We start from the raw sequence: 15,435 nt of genomic DNA, 5'->3' as shown, positions 1-15,435 counted from the left end.
CACGCCTATCCTACGATCGTTGCGTGAACGGAACTTTCTACGACAATTCGTCGCGCATCCCGCTCACCGTTTCTTCTTTCTCAGCTATCCTGCTACCCACAAACACGAGTTTTCCTCCGGCGTAGAACGTAGAAGGACGCACTGATTCTTTCGCCCTCGCGAAATCCGCAGCCCACGCACGTGAGTACTTAATTACCACTAGACTCTTCGCCTACGGCATCGAACGAATTCTAACCTGTGTATTATGAGCATGTATAAATAGCAGCGAGTACATCGCGCAAAAATATGTTGTTTGTCTTGCCTAGAAGTATTTTATACTTGGCAATCTGTTGCTCTGTTTCGTCCAATGGTACTGTACGTAATACATACGTACGATAATAATTAGTACTGGTGTCATAATCGAAAAATTTGTTATTCAATCCCTAGTCACCATCGCTTCAGTTCATTATTATAGGCACGTTTAGTTTCGCAAATTTGGATGCTATTTTGGGGCTATGCAAATACCTATAGAAGGCATGTCTCTCCGTATAAATAAATAATTGTTACCATAGTTTCGTATAATCGTATAGGGTAAAAGGTTATGTTATGTTCGTTAAAACGGCTGCTGTTCTTCATTATTGACCCTGCGACCATACTTACAATTCTTTTATTTTTCGATCAATGCTCGTTTTGATATACGTTCAGTTGATTGCCAACAGCTACTTCCTAGGTTTTAATACTCCTGAATCGATGCATTTTCTAATTTTCGAACCATGGCGTAAAAACATTAGTTGGATTAAATCTCTGTTATGGAGGTGCCTTGGTCGATTTCGACTTTGGCGTATATAATATATCTAAACATCAAAGTCTACGTATCTCAAATGCAAACAAGAGCTCAAGAGCTCAAGAGCCCCATTCTATACGCAACTCTGAACAAAAACACGCCAATACATTTTCATTTCACGATGAAATAAGGAAACGGCATATTGAATTCTACGAATTTACTACTGCGATTTCGTAGAGTACAAGCCATTTCTTTATTTCTGCGTCGAATGAAAATGTGTTGATGCATTTTTGTTCTGAATTGCGTATAGAATGAGGATACGTGGACTTTGATATTTAGAGTTATATACGTCAATGTCGAAATCGACCCGGGCACCCCCCTAAGTAGCATGCATATAGTCACACTGTGGATGCAATGATACCCCTGCGTACAGTCAAAGCTGCAACCTTTCATACACCCGTGACGAGCACACTGTTGACACGGGGCGAGATATTGTTTTGTTAATTTTGGATTACGAATTGGCACGAGTTTAATTGTACGTTGACTGTTATTACCGCTGTTGAACATAGTTTTAAACGCATCATGTGAAAGGTATATAATTATTCTTATTGTTTGTTTTTTGTTTTTTGTTTGTTTTATATGTGTAACCGGATTCAAATTCACGCGTTCAAATATAGACAATGTGCGTATTGTTTATCAAATGAGGCTTGTTTTGCTGCACGTTGCACAATGATTCGAATAAAAGCTTGGAATGTAACTGATTTGTACAGATGAAGGAGATCTTGAAAACCTCGAGTCATTTGTCGTAGGTATTTTACAGAAAGTTATGCAACTCCTGATATCACCGCAGTGAATTCTCTGTTCAGACGTCTGGGAATTGGGGATAGATACGAACAAAACGAATGCATAAAATCGAATAAGTTATATCACGCGGCGGCGTGTGTTGGGTATTGGACGGAGGCCAGTCGATGAATTATCACAGTTTACCACCCGCTGCCGTTCCGATGCGTCAGTCAGAGGAGTTGAATTTCTTCCTTTCTGCCGTTGGCATTCTTAGTAGGTATGTACTAATTTCTTTCAAATCTTGCTCAGCAAACTGTTTTCACAAATATCTATGTAAGTATGAAGTTGAAAGCATGAAACTGCATGAGGCGTTACGCTTCTAGAACATAATTTGTTTGTATCCTTATCAATAATCACCGCGAATTTCTTACGTTTTATGTAAAATTTCATGACTCAAAGTTATTACATAATTCATACGTAGCTGTCCTCATTTTGGAGAGAAAAGTCGGGAGGGGGGTATATGAGATATGCTGCAAGACGATACTTGAAAGAAAAGAAATCGGAATTCAATAAAACGTTCTGGTCATAAGTTCGAAGGTAAAAGGAAGTCTTGAGCGTATGTGAGTTGCTATAATATGTTCCGATAATCAGGCAGACATCATCATCTATTTTATACTTGTTACGCGCCTTCTACACGGTGTACTTTGCCGGGTATTGGATGGTTGTAAATAAATCGATATTGTACCAAGACACACACTACTTTCCTATCTGGTCCCCGTTGGTTTATCGTTAAACCGATAGATTAGAAAATGTTGATATGCCAGTATTGCGTTCTGCTCCGAAAAGGGAATGAATAACAAGTATGTATGACGTTTGAAGGCGACCAGAGATTCATGAGTAATATGTTTAAAAATTCCAAGTTTTCCGGAACTTGATTGCCATTAGCCGGTTGTCCAGATTTATACGAATGCCTGGATTGTTTGGCACGTTCGTATTCACTCAGATATTACGTAATATTCAGGCCTTGAAGTGTTTGATAACTTAAAATTTTCTGCTTGTCTGTCATACGACTATGATCCTCCTGATGATGCGCATCGCAAAAAGGCTTATACGATCGTGATAAGTTCAAACGTTGTAGGGACTCTAAAAGTTATCTTCTGCGTTGCCATTTTGAGAAGAGATCATTTTAAACGGAAAATAATTGACGTTAATAAATTCGAAATTGATTGATGATCTGAATTCTGTGATCGACCCTACTGGCAACGAAAAAACAATAGTTACCTACCCACAAGTAGGACTTAGTATTTTAGTAAATTAAAGCAAAAAGTTTGAAACCGCTCGCTGAAGACAGTCCGCGACGAGGAAATAAAACTGTTTAGATTCAAGCAGTCCAAAAATACTTTCGAGTCACTTGATATCTGAATAAAGGGGAAAATCACTGATTACTAACTGCGCGGTTTTTTCCTTGATTAATACAAATAAAATTGGGTTACGTTCGTAGAATTCTTCGTCTTGTCCCTTAAGCCCGAATTTCTGTAATTATACCTACGAAGCGGGTGAAAACCCGCCTGCGCCCTGTGACCGATTGTCCGCACTCAGTTCTTTATGCTCCTTCCTTATTCAATAGCCGTAAACTGGCGTAGACTGGCGTAAACCTGGGCTCTACTCTTGGTCCAGGCGTCGGCTCAGTGTTCTAGGATTCTTGGAGTGTGTCAGTGTGCTAAGGCCGGCTGACCAGGTCGGGTGTTTGCCCTCCCGCGGTCTGAGCGAGACTCTCGCGCGGTCATATTGATCCTCTACGGAGGCTGCGACGTCACGTTCCCGGAGTCCGCTTCTCACTGTCAGTATCGCGAGCGCGGCTAACACGAGTTCCGACAGCATGTGAGAGCACGTTTTGCACTCTGTGAAAAAAGAAACCCAAAAAACGCGTGTGCAATATACATAGAAACAAAGTGCCCGCACAGATTTATCATCCCCGTTTCGCGCCCCGCATGCAGTAACGCACGGATCAAACTTGCCGATCTGGAATGATCCGCGGCAATGCCTGATATTCATCCCCGGCTTAAGGTAACGATTACATACCTGTAATATCGTTGCACTTTATCGCCTTGCGTGTAATCATGCCTGGTCGAACATTCCATTTCCATTGCCTAAACCTCGCCCGCAGCTTGTGTATTAGTTACGTAAAACGTTTTTCGCGCCCATAGTGTGCGTGTCACTCGTAAGTGGGGCTCTTCTCGTCCTATGCTAAGTGACTAACGCGGAGAAGTGCGCTTATCGCGCCTAGCCAGCTCAATCTTTCGTTATCTCTCACCGATTCGACATGCCTATAAGGGCTACAATCTACCTCTAGAGCCGCAATTGAAAGGAAGTTTCATAACTGCGCAGAGCACGAGATCCGACACTTTTCGTTCAGCAAATAGTCGGTTGTTACTGCGGTGTTATATACGGATCGAACTGGTAAACAGATAGAAATTTTTATAGTACAAGTTCAACTTTTGAGTACCATTCGTGATGTCATCGTTCATGTAATCTTATAATTGGAAGATCGTACGTAGGCGCGGTTCAAAACTAATTTAACGATCTCGTCGCCGATTTTGTCCGCGATATTGTGATTGAATGGGTCAAACACACGCCCGTCGGCGATTTAAACTTTCGTTGAATAAAAATTTATCCTTAAAACTGAATCGACCCGTTGGAGTGTCATTGCAGTGCTGGAAGGCAGGTACAACTTGCCGACGTACCGCGGTAAGGCGATTCGATCCCTAGTCAGTCGAAACATCATGACCCAGTTCACGGAGCCCGTCGGATGTCTTAGTATAAAAAATCAATAGGTATCATGCTGGATTGTGGAGGCCTTTAAATTCTGTAATCGCTATGTTGAATATGCACGAGATCAACCCCTTGTGTGAACAAAGCCGACTGAATTTTCAAAATGTTACAGTGATACTTGCCTGAGCGAGCCCGCGGGGTCGCAAGAATCCCCGGACATGGCTGTTCAGATTTTGGACGCTGATCACCTGGCCATCAGTGCCATCGTCACCGTCGCGATGCAGCTCATCTTTTTCATCATTGCTGCGTCGTTGCAGATCGACAAGGTCACCGACTTTGCGGGAGGAACGAACTTCGTCATAATAGCTTTGCTCACCTTCTTCCTTGGTCAGGATGGAAAGGTACATTTAAATCTTGAGATTACCTTAACCGGATGCTCTCGAGCCTTCCAGTTATCGGGAAAAGCAGGTGCCGTACTCTCCGAGAGTATATGAATTTCCTGTTCACTTGAAGTATTCACGTGTTGCATTTACAGATATGTAACAAAGTTTGCACAGTGGGTTTGTTCCTTGGTATGACCATACATATTGCATCTTGAAACTGTTCAACTTGGGTGATCAATTATATACACGGGCATTTTCATTATACGAAAGTTCTACAAATTTGTTGAAACATCACAATATCGCCCAATGAAATTTATGTTTTTAAACAATTCACAAGTGATCTCCAAACTAAGTGTTTTCAGATATTTAATGTTGAAATAAGTTGAATGATCACGGGGAAGATAACTTCATCGACTATTTTTTCAGAATTACGATAGTCGGCAATTGATGGTTACAATTTTCATCTGTCTCTGGGGTGCACGACTATCGGGCTACCTGCTGTATAGAATTCTAAAGATAGGAAGGGACAAGAGGTTCGACGATCGTCGGAGTAACATTATTCGTTTCGCCGTTTTCTGGACCTTCCAGGTACGTGCAAAATATATCCCCTACGTAAGTTTGACGTACGTACGTACATCTTTGAAGAGCCGACTTCTAGCTGCTTAAACACAATAAATCTCTCGCTACTTACCTCCGATGAATATTTTTTTTTTACCTTAAATATGGCCGGGAGAATTCCAAAAGTGATTTGAATCCATCACCAGTAATTTCAACAATCTTTATTTCAATTTATCTCTCGTACTCAAAGGAGGAGTAAAGTTTAGTGCGGTTCGACCTTTCGCCACAATCAGAGCCAGACCACCTCTTTAATGGTGCGGGGTCTGCAACATTTGTGGTACATGCGCATGAAATGTTGGAATTTTTCATTTCCATCGAAAAAGTAGATCGCCATTGATGTACCAGATTTTTTTATTATTGGTTCACAGGCGGTTTGGGTATTCGTCGTTAGTTTGCCGGTGATATTCATAAATTCTCCGCGGCACAAAATTCCACCGGCACCGAAGACGATGACGACCCTGGACAGCGCTGGAACTGGACTTTTCGTCATCGGGCTTCTGGCCGAAACTTATGCCGATCTTCAGAAGTTCTCCTTCAGATCGGACCCCGTGAACGACGGAAAGTGGTGCAACGACGGTGAGAAGCTGCTTGCTCGTATTTATTTTATCAAGTTATTGGTACAAGTTGAACATCCTTCGGCCGATACGTTACGCAGACCCGCGATGACGGAGGCAACGCAGGCTTCTATTAATAACACCAACTTCTGATATCGATCGTGACTAGTCACGCCGACGGGGTTCGGTTTATTGATAATTACTTCGTTGGAGAGAGTGGCGTAATCGTGCCTAGTTTTCACACAGCTTTAGCCAGGGACTTGGATATTAAAAAATTAAAGAGATCCAGGGTTCGTACGCATAGGGAAAACCTGGAAAACTGGGAAAACTCAGAGAATTTCTTATAGCGGAACAAATCAGGCAAAATTCAGGGAATTTCGAAAAAAAATCCGGAATTTTGAATCTGTCGAAGAAACGAACCCGTTCTTATACAAAGTACTGACGATCTTAAGAGAGAAGACAAAATTGCACTCAAAATTTTGTTTCATTTTTCCTTACGGAAAATTGCAGGCTGTTTGTAAATTGATAGTCAGACAGTCAGTTTAGAAACTAGGTAATATTGAAGGTATTAGTATGAATATATAAAAGAATTGTCATTAATCAGTGGCATATGTCATGAAATGTTACTAGAAAAATCCTATTTTCAGGCTGGAATACCCGGAAAAGTCAGGGAATTTCAGATTCCAAAAAGCGTACGAACCCTGAGATCAAAGATCCGAACGTCTTTCGACGAGAAAAGTTCCGGCCTTTGACCGCTCTTCCTGATTCCATGATTTGAGCGCTTCATAAAATTAGATGGCTATTTTTTATCCCTCAGGATTATGGCGGCTTTCACGGCATCCAAATTATTTTGGCGAAATCGTCGTTTGGTGGGGAATATTCATAATTTCGTTAAACGTAATTGAGGGTGTTGAATACGTCGCCATCGCATCGCCTTTGTTCACGACCTTGCTCCTTCTATTCGTCTCTGGGATACCTCTGCTGGAAAAATCAGCCGACGAACGATACCGAGAGTAAGTATTATTCCGCATCGCTACGTTTAACTTCGGATATACGTATACTGCATCGATATTTTACTGACCTGAATCGACTGCTGGCAATTCTGCCAGTTCTCGTTATTCAACGGTAAAAAATCAGAACCAACGAATGACCAAAAACTAACAACCACGTTTGGTGCGATCGGTGATTAACGATTACGGGCTTATAAGAGACCGTCTTTGCAGTTGGTGTCAAGCGTTTGTAACAGTCATTGTGGTTTCTGTAATACTGTAAAGAAAAAAATGACGAATGGTTTGGCAAACGCGGAAATAGTTTTGGCAACGAAATTTTTATTTGGCTCAGCTAAAATCCGATAGTTTCAATGCATGCATACAGATATCTATATCATTTCGTATGTGTTTGCGCATTTGTGTGCACATGGGGTCGGTAAAAATACCGACGAAGAAGAATAAAATGAAGTACGTTTACGGTATAAAACTATTCTTGACAATCACGCGTTACCAAACCACAATGGCGACTTCGGATAAATATTTAAATCCTTTGAATAAATGGGGCCTTTGAGTATGCCCTGTGAAAATAATATTTACTCGGAGGAGTAGAATTGGAATTAGCCATTTTCTCAGACCATGTAAGGTTAGTTATTGACACGCTTAGACCCAATTATTGGCTCTTTTATTCGCCAAAATTATAAATGGATGGGATAAATTGTGAATTTCTCGATGAATAAAACCAATTGCTAAAGGGTTAAACACTACAAATCAATTTTTTGGTAATTTTAGAACTAAGGATCGAACAGACAACCAAAAAAACTCAATAATTGGGATAAAGTCAATAACTGGTACGCCTACCTTAATAAAGGAAATTCACGACTCTTCAGCTCTTACAGAATGAATAATGATTCGAATTTTCAGCAATCCGGACTATCGGTACTACAAGCAGTCGACTTCTCCGCTGATCCCGATCCCGCCGTCGATATACGTCGAAGTGCCGTGGTTCCTAAAGTTCATATTATGCTGCGAGTTCCCGCTGTACGATTCCCTCGACGAGAGGCCCCAGCCGGCAGCGACTGAATCGACTTCGATCAGCAACGCGGCTTCCACGTAGCTGTAGCCGTACGTCGGGGGTCCAGCCTCGGCACCCGGCGTACAAACTGCCTGCACGGCTAGTACGGCGAGCACAAGCACGGCCCTCTGAGCTTCCGCTCGTACCCACGTCGTCGGTTTCTTCTACCTCGTCCCCGCTTTCCTCGGGCGAAGAAACCCCCGACTGGACGTTCAAGGCGATCGGAAATCTCCCCGCGCGCCTGTCACCCGGTCGACCAGATATCGCGGATTCAAATTCCGACGCTGCCGACGCCGGAAAATCAGCTGACGCGTCCTACGAGTCGTACATCCCGGCTGACAGACCAGGAAGAGTTCGATACCCGAAGACTCGAGCCCCAGGCTTTACTTTTCGGGGCCCCGTGACCGTCGAAGCGAGTCGAACCATGGTCGACAGTGACCGAAGCAGGGGTGCGAGGGGAGCTCAGAGGGACAAAAAAATGTGTAGACAGTTTGCGGTTGACCTGACGTCGACTGGAGGCAAAGAGGAAGGCAGACCTATACCCACCAGACAACCTAACTACGAAAAATCAAGCATGTCGTTCGAAAATCCGGGCTACTCGGGTCGCACTACAGGGTCCAAGCACACGGGACGAACCATCCGCCAGAGGAACAACAGCCCGCAAGTATCCTTCGAGGAAAAACATCTGGGTCCAAAACGAGTCGAAGAGTCCGGGAATACGGCGGCTTCAAGTAGACCCAAATTTTCAAGGTCGGCGACCATCGAGTGGACTTTTGAGGGCCCGAGCACCGCGCCTCCGTCTTCCGACTGGATCGACTCCTTTACGAGGCAACACGGACTCGCGGAGTGGAATTTGCCTCGCAGCCGCCGCTCAAGTTTCGCCAATGCTGCCAGGTCCAGTCTCGACAATCCGAGAACCGGGATGAAGCACAGAGTTCTATCAAAATCTCCATCCGCCCCAACTCACGATTCAAATTCCACTTCGGTGAAGGATTACGGATCGACAAATTCCTCGTTTGAGCACCATTCCACCGATCCTATACCCGACGTCACGGAGATTCGTGTTCCTGTTCACCAGACGCCGAGATCCGTTTCCTCCGAGGGTACGGAGAAACACGAGAAGTCGAACAGTTGGTCCAGAAAGCTCGGTATAACGGGATCCCAGTTTCTCGGTACCGGCTGGACGGTTTCCACCAAACGTTCTCCGACTTATCCATTGATCCCACCCTCGTCGAAGTCTGAAAGGTCCGAAACCGCGGGTGAATCTTCGCTAGGAGATCCTGAGCAATCTGTATCGATCGAGATGACCGACACCGACGTCGATCTTCCGTCTACCGGATTTTCCGGTTTTAAACTTCGCGGTAAACTGAGGAGAACCTCTTCGTCGGAGACTAGCTGGATCACTGGAAATCAAGCGGGACCGAGCGCCGATCTGGATCCGGTCAGGAGACGAAATCATGCAATCACGAAACTCCACAGATCACCGAGTGGATCGAGCAGAAATCAGCTTGATACCGTTGTCCAGGTTAATCCAAGCGGGGGGAGCGGATGGCTGTCAATAGCGAGGAACCAACGGGCTAAAATAAAGAAGTGTCGGACTGTTGGTAAGCTTTATACGACCGTTAGAGTCGAGGATGACGACGTCAGTGTTCTGGTTACCATGGATTGACATTATTGACATTATAACGTGCCGAAGTAACTGTATACATTGTGATTCAAGAATTTTTATATATTTTCGCAGCATTTAATCAAAAGGGATTTTATTATTTTTGTTATCATTTTATTTACCCCGTTCCTGAGCGAGGAATAATTGCACACACCTATATTGTCATACGTTTTCCTCGTGATTATATCCAATTATGGTGCTACTTACGTACGATTACTGTATGCGAACGGAAAATGCGCGGTCTGTACAAGCTAGCGTTGCGATGGGTCAGACCATGCATATTAATTAGGAATTAGGAATGATTTTAAGCTGCATAGTAACACCTTGAATGATTTGTGGCTATATCAAATATACCGGATTTCGCAGATTTAATCTGACTGTGTGCACGAGCAGTTTATAGAATGAAGGTCAGTTTTCAAACGAAATAAAATTTTAGACGATTCCATGTCGCGAATAATATCACATATTGCAGACATGCGGAATAGATAATGTTGGAATACCCAGTTTAGGTGTGATACATAGACTGTTGAAGCAGTTAGGGACTAGCAGAGATCACTGCACTTATTAGTCGACAAGCTAGCGTAATGATTATTTTAGTATTGTTCGTTAGTTTGTCGTTAATTAATTACATTGTTGAAAATTTTCAAGTATCTTCAAGTGTAATTCGCAGATTTTCCAACAAATCTCGTGAATGTGTACAAGAAATTTTCGACATTGTAGAAAGTTGATACGGCAATATTAAATAAACATATCTACAGTCAAATTTATAGCCGAACAATCTATTGTGAAATTAATATACGATAATTAAGGAGTTGCTAGGGTATGTATAGAATATAATAGAGGCGGTGGATCTCGTATTACTACTCCTATCGCATGGTTCGAAGGTTGAATATATAGGCATACTCGTAGTGTTAATTCTTGGAGTCGTCATCTCGGTAAATCTGACAAATATGTAAAAGTCGTTCTGACCGACCTTCGGAAATGAATCAGTGAGTACGCAAATTATTAATAAATAATTGGCGTCTAGGTATACGTAAAATAGGTGTAAAGTTAGATTACACTAGAAAGTTAGCTAGCTTATATCTTTACCTCGTCATGGTAAATTCGCATAGGAAAGAGAAGTTTTTCATGGAATATGAATTTCCACGATATTAACGGCGTTTTCGTACGTATTACGATTAATAATTGCTCCATATTTAATTATATCAACTTATACACTTTGGGAAAATGTACTTACTAAAGAAAGACTATAGGGTAGATCAAATTCATTGCTCAGCTATAAAATAGTAGTCCAACCGAGTCTGCTACTTTTACTTGCACTGTAAAAGTGTAAAAAACTTTCAGGAGTTATCAACTGGTAATTTTAGACTGCCATGCAAGCGAATTTTTTATCATCGAGAAAAGTAGTTTATTACGATTCGAAGCTTGTACTAATTGCATGAAAATCACGCAGGAAATACAAACAGATGGATGACGGATATTTGGAAATTAAAAAAGTGAGTGCCAGGCATATCTCAATGAAGGTGAGATGGTAAACACAGAAACTAATACTTATTGTCAAAAATTATCCATCCAATCAAAACTTCAGGTTCGTACCTAATTAAAAATCAAAATACTGGGATTTGACAAAAACTATCGTTATAATTATGAGCTCGAAAACTAATTTTATCAATCTGCGGTGTTATACGGCTCGACGAATCAGTCTGACGTGAAGAGTTTGAAAGGTTTATATCGTTACTATTCGTAACTTATGACATTGTTATCATTACATGTGTACATATACAATATTTATATAAATATATTAAGCTGCAAGTATATGCCTGGACTGCGTCTCTACTGTACATATATTATGGTATCGTGGTATAGTTATAATATTGTGCGAGATGATGACCACCTTACTTCCATTGTATGTAATAACTCGAGTTACAAATAACATAATTTATGCGCCGTATCACGGTGAAATATTTATATATTATATGACATAAATTCTATTGAAAGGGTGAAAGAAAAATACAGGCTGTTATATAAAAATAAAACATTTCAAAGCACTACGTATATCGCTTACTATACTGTTTCATTTCGTTGCCAAACCGAGTAACTTTCAATTTTGGAAAGACGCATTTTAGAGTTGTAATAAAATTTATTTTATTCTTTCGGTTAGTGTACAATTTCGTGATACAAATTGGAGATCAGTCAGTCAGCGTTTCGGAGCTGTTTGAATTTCGGGTCAAAGCTGCACAGTGAAGTTGCAGTTATTATAGTGTTGCGGTAGTTCGCACGAATTCATATAGCCGTAAGCTGCCGTAAGTAGGTAGCGTAGAGCATCCTCGCTGCGCACGTGATGTAACAACTTGAACTGAACGCAGCGTGGATTTATTACGTTCGTGGGTCGTCACGTAAAAATACCGCGACAGGTATTTGCGTGAACCGTATACCGATTAATAAATACCAGAGTGAAGAATCGTCCCATCAAAAATGTTGTCGCGAATGTCTCTAAGGCTGCACAATCGAACGCTGGCAAAGACGTATAGTGTGTCAAAGGTAAGCGAGTCAAGTTACATTTTTTGAGGTTATGATCCAGCTTCGCAATGTTCCGAAATAACAAAATCTGATTTCTTGTCAAGTGACAGGTCTTGTTTGATAATGCGCACGCTTAATAGAGTTCATTTTTGACAGGTTCTCGTTTCTCACAGATCACTTCACGTGACACGTAAATTTGAAAATACAGGATTGAAAAATGTCCCCTCTTTGGGGCTATCGCGACACAAACCTATCCTTGGAACAGCTTTCGTTCGATGTGCCAGCACAGTTGAGGATAAAATACCTGACAACCTCCTGCCGAACATACCGGGTATTATACCTTCATGTGTATTAAAAGCTGCTCTCAAGTGTTCATCAGACTTTTCTTCAAGCTTCTACGCCCTTGCCGAGAAACTGAAAAACAGAGAATGTTATCAAGACCCTGGGATTCAACAAATTTTTTGATACAATTGACTGACAATTTCATAAACTGTTTTCTTTGTCAGCCTTTCTTACCATAATTTCCAAATAACTTTCTGTCTGTAAAAATATAATTTCTTTTTCCTATCTTATTGTATTGACAGAAGATTTTGATTAACAATATTAAATTTTTCAGAACCTCCGTCACTACCTGCACCAGAAGTGGTAGATATTGTTCAGGGTTTAAGTGAACCACCTATTACCGCTCTAGGCCTAGGAAGCAACTGGCCACCGGGGCTCATTCAGTCTGCTTTAGAATACTTACATATTGGTCTGGGATTACCATGGTGGGGGACAATAATGATCGGTAACGCGGGCTGTGTATTTCACTATTGACATAATCTTTTTGTTATCACTTTTGAGTCTTTTATGCAATGAATAACATTACAGGCACCATATGCGTGAGGCTTTTAGTGTTCCCACTTGTCATTAAGGCGCAAAGGAATTCAGCAAAAATGAATAACTACATGCCTCAAGTACAATATCTTCAGGCTAAGATGACAGAGGCAAGAGAATATGGAAATGATTTTGACGGTATGATTTATAAATGACATACTATGGATTGCTACTTGTTGAGTTTATTAATTATTTGTAATATGTATCCAGCTGCAAGATACGGACAGGATCTTTACACATTTATGAAATCTAAAGGGATTTCTCCATTAAAAAGTGCTTTGGTGCCTTTGGTACAGGTAATGCATCAAAATTATTGTAACATCTTCCACATTCTATTTATTTTCGTATTTTTCCAGTAGTTCCTTATATCTTGATCAACCTGTCTCATAATTTCTTACAGGCACCATTTTTTGTGTCGTTTTTCATGGCACTCAGAGGTATGGCAAACGCTCCAGTGGAAAGTTTGCGCACAGGAGGTCTTTGGTGGTTTACAGATTTAACTATTCCTGACCAATACTATTTGTTACCGCTGATAACTAGCGCTACAATGTATGTAACAATAAAGATTGGAGCTGACGGGTTAAAACTGGATACTTTGGGACCTGGATTCATGGCACATGCGATCAAAGCAATTCCTATCATTATGTTTCCATTCATCATGCATTTTGACGGAGTAAGTTGGTAATTGAGAGTAGTAAAAAAAAATTGTGTTGCTCACTATCTTCATCCAACTTCCACCTTGATTTCAGGCTATATTAGTTTACTGGACAGCGACAAATTTTATATCTTTAGGTCAAGCTATGCTTTTGAAGGTTCCATCAGTTCGAACCTTTTTCAAAATCGAAGCAACTATTAAGCATGCACCGACGCAACTTGCTCCCAACAAAGGATTTGTCAAAGGATTCAAAGAATGTAAATTATTATACAATCGATTTCCAGTCTGTTCGGTTTGTTATTCTGAAATCCTTCAACCAAACTACCATTGTTGCAGCTTGGTCCAACATGAAACTGGCTGGGGCATTACAAGACAGAGGCGAAGCAGATCACATGGAATTTGAACGGGCTGGACGGGGGCCTGTACCAAAAACGTATAAATATAATCCCACTGCACAAACACCACCACCGACACGGATTATGGCCCGGAAACGGGATTGAGTTGTTGTAAATATATTGTGATAATAAAAGGAAAACTTTAGCCATAACTTGCCATTTGTTTACTCCATCCATGATTCATATGAATTCCAATAGAATTTTTACATCAAAATTATACTCTAGTATTACATGTTATATACAAAACTGTACATTACTCACTAGTAAGAGTGAATTATTTTTACATCTAGCCGACGTAGACCATTTACATTTTTGCGGCAATGCATTGATTGATTACTTCAATAAGGTGATTATTTTCCAGTGCGGCTGCAACTCTTTCCTTATCTGCAAGCTGCTTGTTTACCGCTGTCTCAGAGGCGTGCGTTCCGGGCGTTATTTCCACATTCACTTTAAACCTTGATGGCAGGGCACGCAAAAGTTGGACTCTGATAGAGAGACCGATCAATGTTGCCATGCTGCAGTGAGGTATCGTAGGTGTGAATTTAACGTGGACTTTATTGTGCTTATTATCAACCTGAAAGTAGCCGCATATCAGAATGAAACTCCTGGTCCATCGGGTTGAAGCTGCTAAAGGCGACCTAACCTAAGTAGCTACATACCTCTATAAGGCTTTGTTCAACAACGTTCAATTCCTCCAGAGTCAGAGGGTGTTCCGGATCGTTGATGTTGCGAATAAGATCTGTAAATTGTCATGAATCTTAGATCCCTACTAATCACGTGAGCGTGAGGCTACGGGCTAAAAGTGCGAGAGGTTAGAATTACCGAATATTTCTCGGGAGTCAAAGTCATCGACAACATCCTCGTCTTCGTCCTCAGCTGTGATTTCCCTCTCATGAACTTTTTTATACAATTTTGGATTAGTGTTTTCTAATTGATCAGCCATTCTTTCCTTATTAATAAGTGCAAATCGTGCAAATCAACACGGTACCCGATGGTATTCCTACACCGAGTTAAATGCGGAGCTATTATTTATTGTCAACGAGAATTAAAAAATTTTCGCGAGATGGCGCTGCTAAACGTCATCCCTAAGGTTCACCCTCGTAAGGTTATGCATCGCTGATGTGTATGTCATGCTGCGGAATACAGGGGCAGAGGTTTTATCGCTGTTAAGTATTACCTACGTGGATCGCAACAATCGGAAAAGAATAGAAACGGATCGATTAGCAGAATTATGAATCCCATTTCTTTAAGTTTCCGAATTAAGCATGAGTCATTCCAATGAGACACTGTTCGTTTTAATCTGTTTATTCGTTTCTATTCGATTTTATCTGTTCTTTCCTATCCCGTCATATTCGCGACAATGCCACCTCTAACAGCTTGTTCGTTTCA

General features: G+C 41.3%; 3 protein-coding genes across 8 annotated transcripts; 2 read left to right on the top strand and 1 right to left on the bottom strand.

The window, feature by feature from the left end:
* The first annotated feature begins 53 nt into the window (after window positions 1–53).
* Window positions 54–9,702, top strand: LOC124212200 (uncharacterized). 6 transcript variants are annotated; one of them, XM_046612048.2, is made up of 7 exons: window positions 54–180; window positions 1,573–1,823; window positions 4,491–4,719; window positions 5,128–5,289; window positions 5,688–5,895; window positions 6,691–6,886; window positions 7,784–9,702. In XM_046612048.2, the coding sequence occupies exons 2-7, from the start codon at window positions 1,732–1,734 to the stop codon at window positions 7,974–7,976; spliced, it is 1,080 nt and encodes a 359-aa protein (XP_046468004.1). In that variant the 5' UTR covers window positions 54–180; window positions 1,573–1,731; the 3' UTR covers window positions 7,977–9,702. The 6 variants fall into 6 exon arrangements, with proteins under 6 accessions (XP_046468004.1, XP_046468007.1, XP_046468005.1 ...); XM_046612051.2 differs by having other exon boundaries at window positions 65–180; window positions 1,630–1,823; XM_046612049.2 differs by having other exon boundaries at window positions 66–180; window positions 1,584–1,823.
* Window positions 9,703–11,909: 2,207 nt separating this feature from the next.
* OXA1L (OXA1L mitochondrial inner membrane protein) lies at window positions 11,910–14,198 on the top strand. Its single transcript, XM_046612047.2, has 8 exons — window positions 11,910–12,141; window positions 12,277–12,451; window positions 12,737–12,907; window positions 12,991–13,134; window positions 13,207–13,292; window positions 13,397–13,669; window positions 13,746–13,908; window positions 13,988–14,198. Exons 1-8 carry the CDS (start codon window positions 12,076–12,078, stop codon window positions 14,149–14,151), a joined length of 1,242 nt encoding a protein of 413 aa, XP_046468003.1. The 5' UTR covers window positions 11,910–12,075; the 3' UTR covers window positions 14,152–14,198.
* Window positions 14,188–15,085, bottom strand: galla-2 (MIP18 family protein galla-2). The gene is made up of 3 exons (XM_046612057.2): window positions 14,869–15,085; window positions 14,706–14,785; window positions 14,188–14,620 (listed from the first exon to the last, which is right to left on the bottom strand). Exons 1-3 carry the CDS (start codon window positions 14,987–14,989, stop codon window positions 14,351–14,353), a joined length of 471 nt encoding a protein of 156 aa, XP_046468013.1. The 5' UTR covers window positions 14,990–15,085; the 3' UTR covers window positions 14,188–14,350.
* Between the last annotated feature and the right edge of the window lie 350 nt (window positions 15,086–15,435).

Source organism: Neodiprion pinetum, chromosome 2 (genome assembly GCF_021155775.2).
Source record: "Neodiprion pinetum isolate iyNeoPine1 chromosome 2, iyNeoPine1.2, whole genome shotgun sequence".
Classification (NCBI taxonomy): Eukaryota; Metazoa; Arthropoda; class Insecta; order Hymenoptera; family Diprionidae; genus Neodiprion; species Neodiprion pinetum.
Note: the sequence above shows the minus strand (reverse complement) of the source record. Positions and strands in the feature narration are given on the sequence as shown.